This window comes from Fusarium graminearum, chromosome 4, assembly GCF_000240135.3.
Source record: "Fusarium graminearum PH-1 chromosome 4, whole genome shotgun sequence".
Lineage (NCBI taxonomy): Eukaryota > Fungi > Ascomycota > Sordariomycetes > Hypocreales > Nectriaceae > Fusarium > Fusarium graminearum.
This window is the reverse complement of record NC_026477.1, coordinates 3,420,268-3,439,999: the sequence shown is the minus strand read 5'-3', so window position 1 is coordinate 3,439,999 and position 19,732 is coordinate 3,420,268. Positions and strand designations below refer to the sequence as shown.

Here is a 19,732-nt window from a genome sequence, read left to right as displayed (position 1 = left end):
GATATCCCTTTGAGGGGACTGGAGGTAACAAATATGGGTAACAACACGTCTTCGTCCTCCAAACCGACCACGCCGACTACTTCAGCTCCGGGTTCGGCCCACGGCGGTCATCTTCATGGCCATGAATCCCCCCGCCATCATCTGCGCAAGGATGCCCGCAATATCATCACCGGACACACTCATCGCTCGGCCGCGCCGCCGGAGCCTTCTATGGCGCAGGCCCAGGGTTCGACCGTGATCAATCGCCCAAAGAGTTTGCCTCCCACGGCGGTGTCTTCTCTTAGCGGCTCCCCACACAACAACTTTACGGCGGTGCACAAGACTGCTTCATCCTCCGATGCTAAGGCCATCGCCGAAAAGCAAGGTACCGCAACGCCCGAGTCCAAATCTCATCACCGCGATGAACCGACCAAGCCCCTCGACGTCCCTATGGAGTCCTCATCTCTACGGTCACATCAGTCCGCTCACGTCCACGATTCTGCGTTGATCCCCAACAGCAGTATTACAGATATGTATCTGACTCGACCCCCTCGCCTACCTCTACCTATCGACGAGGAAGTACATACTCCTGGATCCCCCATCCTAGCGCCAGAGAATGATCAGGAGGGCGATATGGAGCCCATCGACTCCTTGGATGGCATCACCCGCAAGAGCTCTGCTCTTAGCGCTACGACGGTGGATGAAGAGGACGGTGAGGAGTTGCGGGTTGACAAGACGAGACCTGTTGTCCAAACCAAGCTGGAATGGCTCAGCGGAGGCGACAAGGTTTATGTGACGGGTACCATTTTTCAATGGAATCGCAAGCAACGGCTGCATCCCATGTAAGTGCCATGATGCTATTTATTGACTTCTCCGAGACATGAGGCGATCACTGCGCCGTCTGTGTTTCCGTGGCTGCTTTGTGGTCTCGGGTCATCGTTGTACAAGATCGTCCCTCATGCGATTCAGGAGCCGTGATGATGTGTTTACAAAATGTTGTTGCTGATGTATCATCTAGTGAGGGCCGCCCGGGCTGTTTTTCGACATCGGTTTACGTTCTACCAGGCACCCACCATGTCCGCTTCTTGGTGGATGGTATTATGCAGACATCTCCCGATCTACCCACCACTGTAGACTTTGGTAACAACCTCGTCAACTACATCGAAGTCAGCCCCGAGGATGCCCAGAAGGTTCCTGCACCCTCGGCCGCTGCCTATGCCGAAGCTCAAGCCGCTGCTGCCGCTCAGGCGACCGCGCAGGCTCAGGGACTGGCCCCTGGAGCCCCAAAGCCACCACCCCAACTGAAGGGCAAGCCTGTGCCCCCTCCAGAATCGTATCGCAGTCAGATTCCGAAATACCTTATCGACTTTGACCAGGCTGAGGATTCGCAAGCGTACCAATACGCGGTTAACGCAATCGAGAGACTGCCAAATCCTCCTGCTTTGCCAGGCTTCTTGAGCAAACCGATACTAAATGCAGCGACTCTTATGAAGGACGACAACAGTGTTCTCAACATGCCAAACCACACGATATTAAATCATCTTGCCACCAGTAGCATTAAGAACAATATTCTTGCTGTTTCTGCTACTACTCGGTACAGAGATAAGGTATGTTCAGCCACGACTAGGATAAAGAGTGATGCTTACTTGGCGTAGTATGTGACAACAATCGTCTACAAGCCCACAGCTTCCGACGAAAGTTGAGTGAGGATAAATGATATGTGAAAGGGTACGGAATGGATGCACAAGCTTCGGATTACTGCATGCCCAAACATGCTAGCAGCAAAGTTACGATATGATGTTGGAACGATTACTGTGTATGAGATATATATGAGGGGATAGGTTCCAAAGATAAGCTAGGGCAAGAGTTTTGCCTGTAGGTTGTAGATGGATACAAGGCGAGTGACTGAAGCACGCCAACAAGAGGCATGTCAAATATACTTGACACCAATAAAGGGGCTATGAGGTACTTCACAACTCAACTCCTGTAAATACACCCAAGAACACAGTTCATGATAATTCTGTTATTTGGGAGAATCAATCTCTCCATTTGATGAATACCTCATCGGTCCTAAATCTCTGCGTACAGGTACTCTCCTCCAATGACGTTCTGAATCCTGTCTCATATGCCAACAATCCAGCATGCGCAATCATGATTCCATTATCGATGCAGAATCTCTCGTCGGTCGCATACACGGATCCTCCTCGCTCGCGCGCCATGTGTCCCATCATCTCCTGCAATCTCTCATTGCAACCAACACCTCCCACAATGAGGACTTGTGAGGATCCAACGTGCGCCATGGCTCGCTCTGTGATCTCTACCAACATGGCAAATACTGTTTCTTGTAGTGAGAAGCACAAATCTTCGGGTGTGAAGTCCGCGCCGGCTTTCATCTGCGCAGCGAGGGCGTCAGCAGACGCTAGGATGCCGGAGAACGAACAGTCCATTCCCTTGACTGCGTAAGGGATGTCCAGTAGTTTACTTCCCTTCTTGGCCAGCTGCTCAATATTGTAACCTGGCGCAGGGTCGTTACTGATCTCGAGCGTACGAGCAAATCGATCGAGACAATTTCCAACAGCTATATCCAGCGTCTCGCCAAATATCCTATATCGCTGCTCCGCATATGCAATAACCTGCGAGTTACCACCCGAAACGTACAGCACAACTGGGTTCTCCGCGCCAGTGATATATCTTCCCATCTCAATGTGTCCCACGCAGTGATTCACACCCACAAGTGGTCTATCCCAGAGCAAACTCAACGCTCTGGCGGCCACGGCGACCGAGTTCAACGGGGCGCCCATACCGGGTCCCTTTGTGTAGCAGATGCAGTCGACATCTGCGGGTGTGATTTTCGCTTCGGCGAGGGCTTCGCGTGCAAGACGGACGAAGTGTGCGCGGTGATGGGCTGCTGTGTCTTTGGGGAGGAACCCTGTGCCTGGAGGGGAAACGAATGTGTCGCGGAGGTTGGAGAGGATCTTGGTTTCGGTTGGTGTGTGGAGGATGACACCGATGCCGAGCTTGTTGGCGGAGCCTTCGCAGCCAAGAGCGATATATGAGGACTTGTTTGTGAATGCCATTTTTATTGTGTTGCGGCGATGGCAGTGAGTGAGGTTGAGGATGGGAGGATGAAAAGGTGGGGGTTTATCGAGATGACGGTGTTGCCATCGATGAGGGTCTACCTGCACAGGTGAGTTGCATATGCATGTAGCTTTTATCAAATTAGAAAGAAGAAACGAGTAAATAGGAATTATGCTTGATATTTCTAGAATGCTACTTGAATATCTATCTCATCTTTTGTTAGTGATGTCAAGAATGTGATAAGACTCTCTAATCGATAGAGGGGCAGATCCTCACTCTCGTTGTCTGACAAGGACAGCAGTTTACAAACCCCTCGGCTCGCTTAGACAGTCAAATTCGACAGGCGTCATGTCATGACACAGCCACATTTCCCTTTCATCAGAGTGCACAAGTGCCTGAAGGGGGCGGGAGGTTCCGGTTTTTTTTTTTTACTCAACCTTCAGGGTCCCAGCTAAACCATGAACGGTTGGCAAAAACGAAAAAAGGTACATGACGGTAGATCTTTAGAATGGTTATAAATAAAGAGACAAGACATTTCATTAAAGCAGCTCTTTATCACTGGAAAGGACATATAGTCTTTCTACTTAAGCTTATCTGTCACTGACAAGCGTAGCTTCTCAAGATTATGAGTACTATATCTGAAGCACGGCTCTAATTACAAACTACTAATATTGAAACCATCATGCAATGTAGAAAACATAAAAAAGATATCGTGTTTTTTCTGTGTTTCTTAAGGCCCACTAGCCACAATCTGTTAGGAAAAGAAAGTGTTCTGCCGTGGCTAATCAGATTTCGTGTAAATCCACAACGTCCGGTTCGCCGGCCACTTTTCCTTCACCCGCAGCCCGCCCTCCACTTCAAAGCCTCCTCCATCACTCTCATTCTGCGCTCAGGATCTTTTCCCTGTCTATTCTGTGTCTTCTGGTTCCCCCTTCCAAAAGTTACAATCTATAACTTTCGTTTCTACGAATAGCCCAGTGCTCTTCGTTCTACGTTTTCTTCTTTCTTACACGGCAACAAGACCCATGTTGATACGACATCAGCCAGGTCCTCTCGGCCAAGCTTGATCACCTTTTGCAACCTCGCAACCTGGCTTTCCAGCTCCAGTTTGTTCTACACACAACTCATCAAGACTATACACTTGCGTTCTTCTGCTTACGATTATCGTCATTCTGCCAGCACCAAGAATTCGTATTCGCTAAGTCGGCACATCAGATCCCTGATCCTTAAGAGCTTCCCCTCAGACTACAGCATGACAACCACATGACCGGCTTTCACGCTCCACTACGACTTCTTCTGCCACAGTCACGAACGAATACGTCACGAAATATGATCATTATGGAACTGTTCTTGTTGCGGTAATAATTATACCGTTCTTCTTTTTTCATTTTACTCGACCCGGGCCATCAAGCAGGCTATCTGTCCCACGTTCAAGCCCGAAAACCGACCACCTGCTCCGAAACTCCTTGCAATGCCCTCGTCAGCGACTAAATAATATACACGGCGAGTTATATGACCGCCGGGTTTGTCGACTTTGCCCAGCGGTCCGCCGCTCTGTTCTTTGATAATGGGTATAAAACAAATAACCGCCTTATTCATACAATCCTCCTCCCCGCACTCCTCTTATCACACACCCTGGGCTGCTTGAGCCTGTTGTTGTGCTACCGCTTGCGCCTTGGCTTGGGCTTGTGCCGCCAGGTGCGCTGCCGCTGCTGCTTGAGCGTGCGCTTGAGCATGCGCATGCGCTGCCGCTGCTGCTGGCGATGGCAGCACTCGATTACCTGCCTGTGCTTGCGCTGCTGCTACAGCTTCTGGGGGAACTGCTGGGCGTCCTCTGAACATGTAAGGATTTAGCGGGATCGTCGCTCTGAACTTCAGTGCCCGGGTGTCGAAGGGATCCACTTCGTACACAGGCGGTTCTTCGTCGTCGGAGTCAGAGTCATATTTCCACCGATCCGACCTATCCTCACCAAGTTCCCGTGGTGGCGTCACCATGCCTCGCCGGTCAATCCACAATCGATTCAAGCGACCGATACGACGACGGAAGGCTGGCTGGCTACCCTTCGACTGTTCGCCTGATCCAGCGGTGAACTGGAACACAGATGATTCACGTTTATCCAGCTGCATAGCGTCAGGAGCAATCTCATCTACTTCCATCTCCGAAGATGTCGACGCTGGAGGCGTCATCAGATACTGGGTCTTGGCTTGTCGGAACTTGACTTCCGTACCCTGTTCCTTGACCGGTGACAGTGGCTCTCGAGTGAGGTCAATGTGATTCTGGTTCCACTTTCGGTGATTCTGGACCTTCATTTCTATGTCGAGTCGCAGTTCAGTCTCCTTCTCTGCCAACTTGTCGGATAGCAAGACAAGATCAGCATCAAGAGTTCTACCATCAGACCGTACAGGTTGCCGCAAATGGGCACCAGTGGGTTGTCGCACAACGGGGGGCTCCACAGGCTTGCGTTTTTGAGGCTGTGATGCGAATTAGTGCCAAGTGGACATGATTCGGATACGGCAAACATACCTTTTGGTTGACCAAATCCTCATCCTCGCCTTTGATCCCCAGTCGAAGCTTCATGTCTTTGAGTCTTGCTCTTTCCTCAAAGATAGCACGGTCCATGGACATGACTTCTCGTTTCACCATTTCACGTTCATACGCCAGAAGAACCAATTGCCGACCATCTTCGAGTTCACGACGCAACTTCTTGAGGGTTTCTGCAATCTTGTTGTCCCGAGCCCTGGTCTTCCGGGTTTGGCGGGCCTCACGTCGTCTGAAACAGACAAAGGGATCCGTATCGTCGGTCTCTTGGTGTGTCTCAAACTTGAGGCTGGGGTGCAATGGCTTGTTCCCGGCTTCCTGCCTTCTCGACTTCCAGTACTCGTACACAGGCTTGGCATGCTGGAGAACGTCTGTTGAAACAGACTGATTGAGGTGAGTGAGGCCTGGCAACATCATATCATAAGCGGCAACGGTATTATCGACTGCTGCGAATGGGGTTTGTTCTGCGGCGGTGTCTTCGAACACTTCCATGATGTGTTCAAAGTCATCTTCCGAGAGAACTCCTGTAGCGGGCGGTTTACTGTTGTATTGCTTGAGGAACTCATCGTCCTCTGTGGTCATATCATAGAGGCAGGTTATACATTCCTCGACTGTTTGTGAGAAGCGAATGTAAGAGGAGGGCTTGTGAAAAGGAACAGGATAGAGATCATCATAGTTGATGTCACTCTCCTGGGGAGGAGGGACAGGAATTTCTTGGTCATTGCTGGTTCCCGCCTCCTTAAGGATAGTCTGAAGATGGTATTCCTATCGCAATTGTAAGTATTGAGGTTTGGGTAGATCATAGTGGCACTTGATTGGACGATAGTACCATCCAATCAGACAGAGCCATAAAGGTGAGTCAAGTTTGTATCACGTGAATATGCACGTGATATCGTGAGAGGTGGCATATAGAGAAAGCAACTTACGTTTTCCTCAGCCTGCTCGACACCTGTCGCAATTTGGTTATCGGTTGTAAGGGCTTCGTATTCGTTGGGATCGATCTGGTCTTCGCGGAGGACTGGAAGTGTTGTCTTGACATTCAACTTCTTGACGCGAACCTTGCGTGATGACATGTTGGCAGGGGGTTAAAGGGAGGTCGGAAGAAGGGCGTCTAGTAAGCGGAAAAACCGCGAAAAAAAGCGATCAAGTCATAAAACGGGGTCTATTAAGTTGAAATCGTGCCCAAACTCGATGTAAAAGGTGCTGTTGTAGCTTTTTATCGATGGCAGCGTAGTCGGGCTCGATGGGGTGACGTTGGGGATTTGTTTTGGCGCGCAAAGATTTTTCGCTGCACGGAGTTTTTGGTAAGGGAGGAGAGGCCTTTGACTGGCAGAGCGGGACAGCTGGGTTTGCTGACAGTGTGCAGTTGAGAGGGGACGAAGTCACTTTGCAGCGTCGGTTGGCGCGCGCAGTACTTGAGACGCTTGGACCATTGCTTTTTTATTTTTGGGGAAGGTTGGAACTACCGTAAGATACGGCTGTGCGTAGTTCGCATTGTCGGGCGGGCGCTCATTAGTGGTGTACGCTGCCTAATAGCGCATGCTCTCAGTGAATGCAGGCGCTGAAAGTGCAGGAATGCCTGTTGCTGGCCGGACGACAGCGTATAAAACGGAACTTTAGCCAAACGGCGATCTGTAAGTAAGTACTTAATGTTCGTGATTGTGTGGTTGTTGAGAAACTAATTGTCTGTAAAAATCTCTATTGTTGAAAATAAAACAGGTTCTTGATCTGAAATTATTTCTATTGCCTTTGATTGTCTATCAATTCAACATGATTGTTAACCGTATTACCAATAGCAAAAACGGTACACGTGCCCACCGTAAAATCATCGGGAGCTGACCTGACCTGGAGGCCCGTTCGTTCCTCCCCCGCCCCGCTAGGCAATTACCCCTCTACGCACCTGCCCCTTTGCGCAGAAGAGCAGAGCAAAAGATGCTCAGCTTGGTTGGTCGGTCTAGAATTACCTTACCTAAACTTAGCGGCTGAAAGTGACAGTGACAGTGAGACTTGCCATACAGCCTTATCACCAATCTTTGTATTAACTTGACACAACAGGACAGCTTATTTTATATCTTCTCGACGTCCGCCATAACAAAGCTTAATCTCGGCCCGAACAACTTTTACTCGTATTTTTCGAATTCGCTTCACGTTGCCACCATGGGCAACACCACCAGCGCAGTCCTGGACAACCTCGTCCAAGGATCCAACTGTGAGGAAACCTTGCCCTGGGAACCAACCTCAACACATGGTTGGGGGAGTCTTGGTGTGATATCATATGCTGAGATGTGCGATTTCTAGTCGACAGAGAGGAAGTTGATCGTCTGCGAAAGCGATTCATGAAACTGGACAAGGTGCGCAAGCTTCCCGACTTTTTGGCTTATGATGGAGCTTGATGATGGTGGCGCAAGGCTGGATCATACAATGTACTCAAGGATGAGAACTGGCTAACTCGAAACTCTTTTCTTAGGACAACTCCGGTACGATCGAGCGCGATGAATTCCTCAGTCTTCCTCAGATCTCTTCCAACCCTCTGGCAACACGGTCAGTTCCCCCAAGTCCCTCCCTCAATATCTACAACAAGCTCACCTAGCTTCCTTCAGAATGATTGCCATCTTTGACGAGGATGGTGGTGGTGACGTCGATTTCCAGGAGTTCGTTACAGGTCTTTCGGCGTTTAGCAGCAAGGGAAATAAGGAGCAGAAGCTTCAATTCGCCTTCAAGGTCTACGATATTGACCGCGATGGATACATCAGCAACGGAGAGCTTTTCATTGTCCTCAAGATGATGGTTGGCAGCAACCTCAAGGACCAGCAGCTGCAGCAGATCGTGGACAAGACCATCATGGAGGCCGATCTTGACAAGGATGGAAAGATTAGCTTCGAGGAGTTCACCAAGATGGTGGAAAACACCGATATTAGCATGAGCATGACTGTTGGTAAGTTGTCTGGAACTCTGCCGATTTCTACATTCATGTTGCTACATGTATTGCGGACAAAATCAGGGATTTTAGGGGTTGAGTCAAAGCTAACAACACATGACAGACCAGTTCTAAACGACCGTCTATCAGCAAAAGAGTGCGTGGGGGGTTGTGGTATAAATGTACAACGTCACTATGAACTTAAGGCTCATGGCTGGCTGCATTCGGGCATGGATAGGGTGAGGGGGCTGGAACACCTAGCGAATCTACAAACACAATTACAATTATGATCATGAATTAACGCCTACTGTTACGGCATTTCAGCACCTGTATATGTTCTCGGCTTTTGACGTACTCTCATGGCTACTATATGGCGGACTGTGGAGATTCCCCGTATCAGCACATACTCAGACAAGGGTGATGTTATCAATGATGGGGGAATTGCATCTCAGTTGCAATGTTCAACTGCTCATGGCTGGGTTTCTTGTTGACTATCCCACTTTCCTAGTTCCAGGCCAACATCAATTTGAATACTCGAATTTATTCATAACTAGCCTTGACGATGCAAGCCGAGGTAGTGCAATGCTTTTTAACGGTTCAATCTGGGAGTTTGGGTTAGCCACGAGTGTTCAACTTGGCCATGATGCTTGTGACTTGCACACCATACAGTTGACCCCATGCTAATGTAGAGGCATCACATCTGCAAGCATAACTTGTCTACGCCTCACTTGAGTGGCCAAAATTATCAAAGTCGTACTGTCAACAGTCATGGGGAATCAATGAGCCAGGTCTGGAACATCTCAAATTCGAAGATGCGTTATGTGAGATGGAGTTCGCTGCACCATGGTCGACTACAGTCGCAGTTGAGGCGACATATATGATACAGCGATTAATGAGTCCGTGCTGTATCATCTCTACACGTGCAGCTCACTTGGCGATGTAGTCGAGTGTGCCACAGGTATGTATGGTTACTTACAACAAGTTCTTGAAAGGCCTAGATACTATGAGAGAATATAGTGGTACCTACGTCTCTCAGATTCTCACCAGATCAAGGTCTGTCACTATCATCCGAGGAAACTTTTCATGAACTGGGGGCATCTACACAATACGTTGGACATGGAATCAATTCAATATCCAACAATTCAGATCCGTTAAGGACCCAAATTGCCAACCTCTTCACGTGAAGTATATTCCAAGCTGTAACCTTTATGACTAAGTATTTGTTATAACATTGAAACTAAACGCCATGTGAATCGAACATTTAGCTATTATCGTCGAATAGGAAGGCAACTGACGCTCGGCTGGTCACAATACCAGAAGTGTCAGGCCAAGTAGTGGCTTTGAACTGGTCACTAAAGTCGTGAAGATTCAAGACTTGTTGGTATTAACTTCACAACTCGGCTTCTTCTCGATATAGCATTCCACATGGATAATAACTTTCAAGTTTGTCCAATGCTCTCTTTGTGATGATGGTTTCGAACTCGGATGAAAAGAAAGCGTTGTGCCTCGTATTGTACATACTGCCGCTGTTGCAACGGATGAAGGTGTGTTCAGGTTCCGTTTCTAAGTGCGCTGGCCTTGGAGCATATGAGATGAGATTCCTCGTAATGCCATAAACTAACCAGGGCAGTATAACATCATGGACTTATTAGACAAGCTTATACAAAGTATCCAGCAGGTTTGCAGTATCGCGAACAATTGTGTGTATGGCTTACTTCTTGAATCGAGTTAGGAACAGGCTTATTTTACAAACCCAGAATATCATCAACTACTAACATATCCCAAGTGGCATGTCATTAGCATCATCTATTATCGAGTTACATGATGAAGAGTGCTAAATGGGCCACTTTGTGCAACCATTTGGCAAATCAGGTGCTATGCTGTAAGACACCAGTGCCTCCGAGAGAGTTTATACTTCATATGTGGCAACTCGCCGTCGAACTTGAAGGGGATATGAAATTGCCAATAGTGTCCCAAAAGGGCAACAGTAGGTAGAGATAACAGCAGTCAAGTCAATAAAGCCACAGGGCCCAGCACCGGTACCAGAGCTTATATCTCTCATAACTTGACATATCGTTACATCCTTTATATCGCAGATATTGTGTTTTAGCTCGGCCCGACTTGACCAGCTAACGATACTTTAAGCGTTCCACATATCAGATAGTATACATATATATGTTACAATTTGTCGCTCTGCAGCCTTTCACATTCTCATTAACAAAAACTAAACATACTTAAAGCTTAAGAGTCGACGATAATTTAATACTACTTTCAAACTCATTTGTCTCGGTTCTAGCTAATCGTGTACTCCGCAGAGCGGCCAAGGTCCTGAGTACTCGTAATTGCAGATCACTTCACAGTCGCCGTAAAACATAAAAGTCCACAGTGGCTTCACAACAGTACATTTATGGCGGATACTTGCTCTCTGAGATATACTCTTTATGATAAGTACCGCCAAATCATATGGCGGATATACTTTCTCGATTGTAGTAGACATCCTACTTCGTGACTACAATCCCGGTGATGTCGCGAGCTGAACGCACAGCGACCAAAGAGGTGGTAACTATACTTACAGGGGCTGGGTTATGATTTTCACATCGAACCTTACACATAGTGAGACAAGGCGCATGTCATGCCACAACCCTGGGAGCCACTGCTACTGTCTTGACATTCAGGACCCTCATATTTGAGACCAAGTCGGGAGCGGGCGTTGCCGGTCGATCCCATGACTTTGGGCCCAGTCGACGCAATAGATTAGAGTGGTAGCTTCCAGTACTGTCTCCAGCTTTCAATGTATGCCGATAGTTGTCGGGTCTCACTCGGAGATATGCATGGGTTCAAAAGTATCAAGTATGCTACAAAGGGGTTGGAATGGCAACCTTGGGAGAAGCAAAGAGTGCCATGTCTTACAGCGCCACAGATGACACGGGAGGAATCAATGCCAGGATGATGGTCTCCAGAGGGTCGGTAAAGTGCCACACTCTACCAGATTTGGAGCATGGAAATCCATGTCTGAAGGGTTGTCCCTACATGCATCTGGCTACACACAAAGAGAAAAGAGAGACACGGCAACTGAATTAAGGTTACACAAAACACCCAGTTGCATGTTTCGTAGCCTGAATTGACTTTGAACCTGCAAAGTGCACACTGCCACACATGAAGCGTGCAGTAGGTCACAATAGTGAGGCTGAGGCAGCAAGATTGTTGGCCAGAATCTAGCCTCGCTTGTCGATCAGGATGTAACCTCATCTCTGTAGGGATGTGGGCAGATGAGATTCATCTCACATAGGTATTCAAATAGGTTAGGTCATTTTCTTGGGGGTGGTTTGTTTTGTCATCTCATTCCTCCTCCCTTCTTTGTCTTTAGTGATCAAAGGGGGTACATCTTGTATTGTTAGTCGAAACGACCTGTCATATTTGAATGATGGTGTCGTAGATTTTGGGCGCCCCGGCAGTTTGGGACAGCGAACAGACGTCGACGGTTGTGTTAGGGGGGGCTTTAAACAGCCGATAGACGAAGGGTTGGAAATAAATCCTGGGATATGATTCGTGAGGGGGAGCGCGGCGTGTAACAGGTGTGTAGGTAGTTTGCCGATCTGATCTTGTAGAGGGCTTGTAAGCGACAATAGGCCCGCTACACTAGGTGACATTATCAGTGGAATCGACTAGGGATCTCAGCGATGTCGTTCGACACGTTTGCGGTCCCATTATCAGGATATGGTGGACGTCGAGAGTACATCCATCATTCAGCCCTTCTCTCAAGGATCATGAAGATCCAAAAATGCCGAATTACAGGCATGAACAACTTGCTCAATTCGCCAATTTACTACTAGCATCTGCTCAGCTGGAACGCCAGACATCCACAGTAAGCGGCACAGTACGGCGTAGTCGGAACATTGCATGGGTAGCGGATATGGAGCTTCCGCTTGCCAATGGTTCAGCCAGCTTCAGTTTGTCCGTCTCAAGAAAGGTTTTCGAGGGAGAGGGAGACGAAGGCGGACTGATGCCCAACGATTCAGCGGTCAGGCGTAGACGTGTGGAGTTGAACTTGACTTAGATGTCGGTCACGCTCGAGTCCGCTATCTGTAAGCCCCGAGGCATGGCACGGACAGAAGGAATGGCCATGATGGCTGGGAGCAAAGCAAGTACTGAGGGTTAGTTCGGTTCCGGCAAGGGAGCATTTGGACCGGACCCTGGCCAAGCCTCGAATGGATACGTTAACAGATCAGATGACAGCGGCAAGTTGCTGCCCGATGCATACTATGTAGAGGTTGACATGTTGAACTGGGTCTGAAAGATGGATGGAACTCCACGCCCCCAGCCTCGAAGTTGGGATGCAGAAGTACCGCTTGTTCACGGTCAATGCCAAAAGGGCGGAGTTACAGGTCAGGCTTCGATATAGTTGGGCTCTGATGTGACGCGTGTGTGTGTCTAAGCCTTCATGCTTCGTTTTTTGGGAGCATTCTTGAGAATATGATATGGTTGACGTTTTAGAAAAAATGTTGTCGTATCAAAAGCGTGAGTTGCTATTCGACAATTATGTTTCAGCCTCGTTTGGCTGCAGCGCATTGGATCGCATCAGCAAGTGGCAACGTGATCGACGATAGGGCGCCCACAGCCGTTGGACATCAAGGAACCGCAGATCTTGGATGTAATTCGAGTATATTCATGACTGTGGCGAGTGCGTGAGAATTGGGAAGAATCAATTGGGCTGATATTGGGTAGGGCGACATGACAAGACCAGTCTTTGCTTTTCGGTTTGCTTCCATCTCATTTTTGTTTAGGGCGTCGGCCAAGTCGAATTGATTGAAGAAGTGTACCTCACAAGAAAGAGCGTGCAGTAGTTCAGGCGGGGTACAGAGCACGGTACTGTACTACCTAGGTATTGTGCGGATGAAGCGGCCGTCCGTGTCGTCCCCCACGTCAATTGATCGACTAAAAATTGGTCACGCTGATGGAAAAAAGAAGAAAGGTTGGATGCTGGATGTCAAGATGAAGCCTGAGCCTGAGAGACTGAGGATATCCCTGCCCTATAATACGGCAAGTATAGGCAGGTAGGGCGCCCGCCTCGCTCTTTCCTCAACTAAACCAGCTGAACTACAACAGCCACAAACCAATCACAGTCTGAGAGCCCAAAAGTAAAGAGTCCGTTCGCTACCAACTATTGCAAGTCTAATGAACTCTGCTGTAAAGATAAAATAGAAACACGTCAGTGATGGACTCATACGTGTGGCTTTGCAGTCTTGAGTTTACGTATTGTTGTTGTTAGCTCTGCTACATCGCTTCTATAGACTCAACTCAATCAACTACTAGTCTAGATAGTAATAGGTTTTGCACGAGTAAACAAATATGACGAGCCAGTCATGTGTCGTTATGCCTGTTGCAACTGTACTGCACCCACAGCAAAAGTCTAATTTCAAATGTATGCAAGACAAAGCCATCAGCAAACATGTGCAAATCCCGTTACCAATCGTGCATCTCTTGCAGCCCAGAACCGAAACTTGTGTGACCTCCGCGCCTCTTTTTCTGAAGCAAGGATATGCTTGCCAACTACTCAACACTCAAGAAGACGACGAGGAACCAACTACTAAGAGCCTAGCTACCAAGAGAGATCCACTGGATTTTCCCGGATGTAACTGAGCATGATTCCATCAAGTTCCGATGATAATCAAGTCTTCTTGTTGTTTCTCTTTTACTTGTCCTTTCGTAAGTATTACCCACTGTGGATAAAACAAATCGCTATGTACCTCGACAAGCCCAGTCCCTGACTTGACTCGCGTATTTTGACAAAATCACACACCCCCAAGCCACACGCGATTCATTGGTTCCGAGTCACCGCTTGTACCTGCATGAAAGCCACTTTGCGGGAAGTCAACCGACTCGATTCAACTGGACTCGTTTCTGTTTCTGTTTCTGTTACTGTTTCGGTACGTATCTTTTCTGTCCCTCACAAAACAAAAAGAAGAAGACTTAATTATGCAAGCTGCAAATGCGCCTCTCTCTTGCAGCTCAGCTCAGCTTAGCAAGGCGCCCGCCGATCATTCGGCATGTTTGTATGAAGTATCAGTAGTATATATATTTCTTTTTCCTTTCTTTGGCGGTAAACCCATTGGGCTGGGTGCGTCTACATTTTGTGAGGCTTTTTTGTTCCGGGGACTCTCAAGGCAAGCTATTCGCTGTTTCTATTTCTGTATGATTACATGCATGCAAGAGATAAATGCACTCTGCGACTTGGCCGCTGATCCTAACCAATCTCTCCTGACAATGTGGTCCTCTTGTTCATCAACACCGCACAGGACAGGACAGTCGGTGAACTCGATAAAGTCACCGAATGTCTATCGGTGTGTTGTTGTTCACCAGCATAACGCGAGGCGAAATTAAGGCACAGATGCATTCGTGTCCTCTTCTTTCGCCTAGGCCAGCACGTACAGAGAGACTGAGTAACCGCCACAACAACAAAAACTTGAAGTTTTGGGAATCTTGCCTGTCAACGTGTTAGCGTTCGATATACGACAACAACCAGCCACTCCCGCGTCCGTAAAAGACAGCCGACAATCGAATTAGGTTAACTCAAACAAAAAGAAAGCAGCTAGAGAAATAAAGAAACGAGCTATTCAAGCTACTTTAGATAAAAGTGTCAATAAATCTTTCGATAACCCACACACCAAGGTTGTGAAGCTCTGATACTAAAACATTCGCCTAAACCAACTATTTTCTTCTGAATGTTGTCACTATTATATACAATCAATTACTCAGCTCTCCCGCGGGGATCAGAGAAAAGCCCGCTTTTGTTCGCAAGCAATACCCTTGATGAGGAATAACCCGAAGGCAGCTCCCGTCAATTTAATTCCCCCTTGCCCCTGGCCTGGCTTGGCCTGGCACAGCTGATGATGCTGGTACTCAGGTACTGTACTTTATACCCTTGTTTTTTTTTCTGTCTTGGCCAGACCAGGCCAGGGTACCGTAGACTCCTCCCATACATGGGTCAGACTATGGACAATCCATGTCTTGTCGCTATCAACCGGCCGATCTACTGTCCATCTTCGCCTTTGCCAGGCAGCCCATACCTTGGCTAACAACTCACATTGCGGGGGAAGAAGCCAAGCTCAGGTACGGATGCAGCATACCAGAAATCCACCATATATGTGCTCCAGGCTGTGTTGTTCAGTTTAGTTGAGGCACTCCACGGAGATAGGCGAATTTGTCGGCGGTAATAATAATAATAATAATACACTAAGTACACTTGCTTCTATGTATGGCATCTATGTATGGCTTCTATGTCAAACATGTGCCCCTGGTATTTCCCATCCAACTCGCAATGAAGCCCGCGAGGACTTCTAGATCCACCCTTTTCATACAGCCTCCCAACATCAAACAACCCAAACCCAAACCCTGATATCCATGACCCTTCTAACGCAGGGGCGGGTAGTAATAACAACAATAATACAGTGCACCCAAGTCCATGTTGGAGCCTGATAAAAGACAAGAATGGAAGAAAAACAATAACCAATCCGACCCAACCCAATCCAATTCTGCCCAGCCCATCCCAGTCCAGCCCAGTCCAGTCCAGTCCAGTCCAGCCAAAATCTGACTTCTGCACTCCATCTGTAGGTAAAACGCCTTGTCCCCAAAATATCATTAACCACGCGCCCGATAGTGCCTATTCCGCTTCCAATCCTCTTTCTCGTGACCAACCATGTATCCATTTTCATAGCACAGAGTGGTGAATAAATCATACCCTCTTTTCCTGTGAACCCCGCCATGCAATCGTGATTGTAGTTACCGTGCATTGATACGCTGCCAGTTGATACTGGCACATCACACGCCGCAGTAATGTCAATGAAATCATAAACCAGCCTAATGGGCTTCCACCCTTCAAACTGAAGTGGTGGTAAGCATGATGCGTGCGCAACAAAATAGTTCGTATACCGAGATGTGAAAACAGAATAGTCGTGTGATACAAGGCAACAAAAGCCTGGCACAAGATCAAGAGCCCATCAACATTTTGTTCTCCCAGCTGACATCCTATCGAACTGCTATGCAGTAGGTAGTCTTGCCTCTGTAGCTGATCCGCAGGAGGGCAATGCGATGCAGCTGTTGAGTGACGATGCCTTTCATAGAAAGGTGATTGCTCGTTTCAGAGAACTCTCAGGTCAATTTGTTGTGAAGAAACCTGTTGCGATATCTCAAAACGAATTTTAGCGATTACCGCTTCCGCTGGCTTCTTCAGAATCTTCGTATAGATCTAGGATGTCCTCAAGGACTATCAGGTTATGTTAGCACACCTGCTCAAGCTTAACAGCGTATCTGCGACTGCTCGTACCTTCTGTTATTTGATCTTCCCACACTCCATACTGGTAATCTACCAGACCGTGGCGTTCGATACCGTCGCATAAGCGAATTAATTCGTTTCCCATCTTCTTGATCATGGCCTTGGATACAAGGCTCTGCGCTCTTGAAAGTTGTTGAGAAGAAGCCATAAGATCGATCTGCTGCTGGCCCAGCCCTAACCAGGCGTGGTTAAAGTCGTTCCATAGCTGAATACGATCAGCATGAAGGTTCGTGTCATCAAGATTAAGGCCTATTTGCAGTTGTTAGTTCTTTCTTCTTTCCAGTCTCCACCTTGATCCAGGGAGGGCCGTCGATAGTACATACCAAGATCAGCGACTTGAGACAAAAGCCAACTAGTGACACTAAGCAATGTCTCAGATGCACTTTCAAGAGACCCATCAGATATGTCCTGGAATATGCTCCCTAGTTGCCGCTGATAGCTAACCCATTTTTCTTCGAGAGCGCCTTCTGCGTAATCGTGGTCCTCTGCCATGGAAACATCGGCGCTCGCTGTCGGTTGGGGCATCGCGTTCACGCTGGACATATTATTGCTCGCATAGCTCATGGCATTGCTTTGTTGATAAACATTTGCGGATCCGCTTGAGCTCTGTGCTGACTGATGGAGGCTCGGGCCAGCTGCGCTCCCCGTTTCGGATGCAAAGTAGGTCGAGGCAACGTCAGGTGTCATCATCTGCAGACCTGCAGGCTGCCGTGAACTAAAGTGTTGCGCATCGTAGACGGGATTTTGCGGGTTCGGTTGGGCAACGTTGTACATCATTGTGGCCGCGGTACCATAGCCACCAAAACCTTGCTGCTGCTGGCGTGAGTCGTGGCCATATTCCGAGCCATATGCGATTGCTGTTCCAGGCATGTTTGCTGTAGGGAAAGATGCACTGGGTTCCGAGTAGTAGCTGCTGTAGTTACCCGCAGCTCCCATTCCACGCCCTGACGAAGAGGGAGTTGCAAGGGATGCAGGGCGATATCTGTCGTTGGAGGCTCCAGCAACTGAACGGCGCTGCTGAGACGGGTCGTGAAGTGAATATCTTTGGTTGGGGTTTGAATGAACCGATGGTTCATTCTGCCTCCTTAATCGGCTCGTGTCGTCCATGCCCCGAAGACCTTGGATAGCATACGACCCTGCCGTCGCTCCCAGCCGATGGGTGGTCGGTAGCACTGGTGACTGTAAGGCAGCCAGTTTCAATAATCGGAAGTAGTTGCTGGGTGATAGGGGCTAGGTTGATGAGAAAGGGTGCGAACTCCTTTTAGGTTTGATGTGTATGTCTCGATGTATGATAGATGATGTATAATGGAGCTGTTGACGATGCTGGAGGGGTCACCGCGGGGTCGTTAAACAGATAAAGCCCACTTGGGGAGTCGTCGCGATGATCGATAGTCGGGGGTGTGTTGAGGCAGGGAATGGATAGCTAGTCAGATGGGATGGTAACCAAGTGAAAGAACAAAAGTCTTTACAAGCGAGGTGCCGCTGGCCTATTATTCTCAGACAAAGCTATGTGCTGCTTACTGATACAGCAAGGGAGCTGATGGCTCACCCGGCGACCTGTGTAGCAACTGCATCTATCGAGTCACATCCCAATCGTAAGCTCAAGCTTAGCGCGTTCATGCCCGGTAAAGAATGGATGCCGAAAAAGATGACGAAGAGCAAGGCGTTAGGCCTAAGTAGTTTGGTCTGGGGCTTTGGGCCAGGGCTGATTGCGGATGAGTTGTCAAACGGTCGTCTCGCCGTCTACAAGGAGGATCCTGGTGAATGCCCCATGTAAGAGGCCTTGAGCATGACAAGCTCGAGCCCACTGCGATCTGCTGGGGCCAATACCACGTAGCAGGGTCTTGACGAGGGATCAGGATGGTGTTCTTGGGAAAAAGCTTTTCACTAAGCCGGTACGGGCGTTTGCAACCGCCTAGTCGGTGTCGTGACGAGCTTCTGGTCACGCTGAGGAATATGTAACCGATAATAACTACTGGAAGACGAGAGTATGATATCAAAGGATCGACTGTGGGTCGCGGGAATAGATGTGAATCGCAGATGACGAAACTTGTAAATGGCAAACAATGGATAGCCAAGGGATCTATATAGCGTCTTCGCAAAAGAAGCATACACTCATTGAATGTGCACTATGATATGCTAAGGGCCCACCATTAAAGACAGGGGCTATATGACTGATGAGACTATAGAAGTGGATTGGGAAGGGGGTTTGTGATGAGAAGAGGGAGGGGGTGCAGATGTGAAGGGCAGGCAGGGCAAGATGAGGCGTATTGTTTTAGACTATCAGCTAAAGACGCCGTGTGAATGGCGTCAGGGCACCCGACGTCCATCTTATATGACCCTTAAAGAATGTTGACATGAGGCGAGAGTCGTGAATACATGTGTAACTGGGCCATTGGGTTTGAATGAATGGAAAACAAAGCATGAAATATGCTTAACATGCTTGGCAGAAGACAAGATGGTTGAGAGAGATGTGAGGCAAGGTCTAGGGAGGATTTTGAGTGGCCCAAAAGACCATCAAGGCGGTCCAGAAAGCAAGCAGAGAGCTCCTGGCAACCTCTCTGGAGATTGTAGAAGGATCGGCGTTGTCTATCTCCATCCACCACGTAACAAACACCCCTGGCCCAAAGCCTTGGTAAGAGGTACCAGGAAAATTAGAGGGAGGCTTTCATCGACGTGGCTTGCCATGGGGGTGAGTCCAGAAGCTGTGGAGTGGACGCGCATCGGAACCTGGGGCGTCATGGGTGATATGAACAAGTACCGAACCACAAATAGGTTAGCAGGGTGTGCGTGTAGTGTACATCATGCTCCTACAGTAATTGCTTGTGCTGGGCGCTGAACAGCGTCTTCTCTGCCGTTTCCACTGTTGACTGTTCCGAGGATCGTA

The 19,732-nt window shown here is 48.4% G+C and overlaps 5 protein-coding genes across 5 annotated transcripts; 2 read left to right on the top strand and 3 right to left on the bottom strand.

The window, feature by feature from the left end:
• Positions 1 to 33: 33 nt before the first annotated feature.
• On the top strand, positions 34 to 1,682 carry FGSG_07407 (uncharacterized protein; the record flags this gene model as incomplete). The annotated part of the gene is made up of 3 exons (XM_011328874.1): positions 34 to 821; positions 998 to 1,586; positions 1,635 to 1,682. 3 exons carry the CDS (start codon positions 34 to 36, stop codon positions 1,680 to 1,682), a joined length of 1,425 nt encoding a protein of 474 aa, XP_011327176.1.
• A 333-nt stretch (positions 1,683 to 2,015) lies between these two features.
• On the bottom strand, positions 2,016 to 3,056 carry FGSG_07406 (glycoprotease pgp2; the record flags this gene model as incomplete). The annotated part of the gene is made up of 1 exon (XM_011328873.1): positions 2,016 to 3,056. The coding sequence occupies one exon, from the start codon at positions 3,054 to 3,056 to the stop codon at positions 2,016 to 2,018; it is 1,041 nt and encodes a 346-aa protein (XP_011327175.1).
• Positions 3,057 to 4,683: 1,627 nt separating this feature from the next.
• Positions 4,684 to 6,669, bottom strand: FGSG_07405 (uncharacterized protein; the record flags this gene model as incomplete). The annotated part of the gene is made up of 3 exons (XM_011328872.1): positions 4,684 to 5,529; positions 5,582 to 6,361; positions 6,523 to 6,669. 3 exons carry the CDS (start codon positions 6,667 to 6,669, stop codon positions 4,684 to 4,686), a joined length of 1,773 nt encoding a protein of 590 aa, XP_011327174.1.
• A 951-nt stretch (positions 6,670 to 7,620) lies between these two features.
• Positions 7,621 to 8,820, top strand: FGSG_07404 (calcineurin subunit B). The gene is made up of 5 exons (XM_011328871.1): positions 7,621 to 7,805; positions 7,895 to 7,947; positions 8,064 to 8,137; positions 8,197 to 8,531; positions 8,638 to 8,820. Exons 1-5 carry the CDS (start codon positions 7,754 to 7,756, stop codon positions 8,646 to 8,648), a joined length of 525 nt encoding a protein of 174 aa, XP_011327173.1. The 5' UTR covers positions 7,621 to 7,753; the 3' UTR covers positions 8,649 to 8,820.
• Positions 8,821 to 16,711: 7,891 nt separating this feature from the next.
• Positions 16,712 to 17,952, bottom strand: FGSG_13145 (uncharacterized protein; the record flags this gene model as incomplete). The annotated part of the gene is made up of 3 exons (XM_011328870.1): positions 16,712 to 16,776; positions 16,837 to 17,094; positions 17,169 to 17,952. 3 exons carry the CDS (start codon positions 17,950 to 17,952, stop codon positions 16,712 to 16,714), a joined length of 1,107 nt encoding a protein of 368 aa, XP_011327172.1.
• Positions 17,953 to 19,732: the final 1,780 nt, after the last annotated feature.

What these genes read in the sequence shown, in the direction of transcription:
- FGSG_07404 (XM_011328871.1), top strand. Translation starts at nt 7,754, where the DNA reads ATGGGCAACACCACCAGCGCAGTCCTGGACAACCTCGTCCAAGGATCC. An exon ending in CCTCGTCCAAGGATCCAACT is followed by an intron (nt 7,806 to 7,894) that starts GTGAGGAAACCT and finishes TGCGATTTCTAG; the next exon opens with TCGACAGAGAGGAAGTTGAT. An exon ending in GATTCATGAAACTGGACAAG is followed by an intron (nt 7,948 to 8,063) that starts GTGCGCAAGCTT and finishes CTCTTTTCTTAG; the next exon opens with GACAACTCCGGTACGATCGA.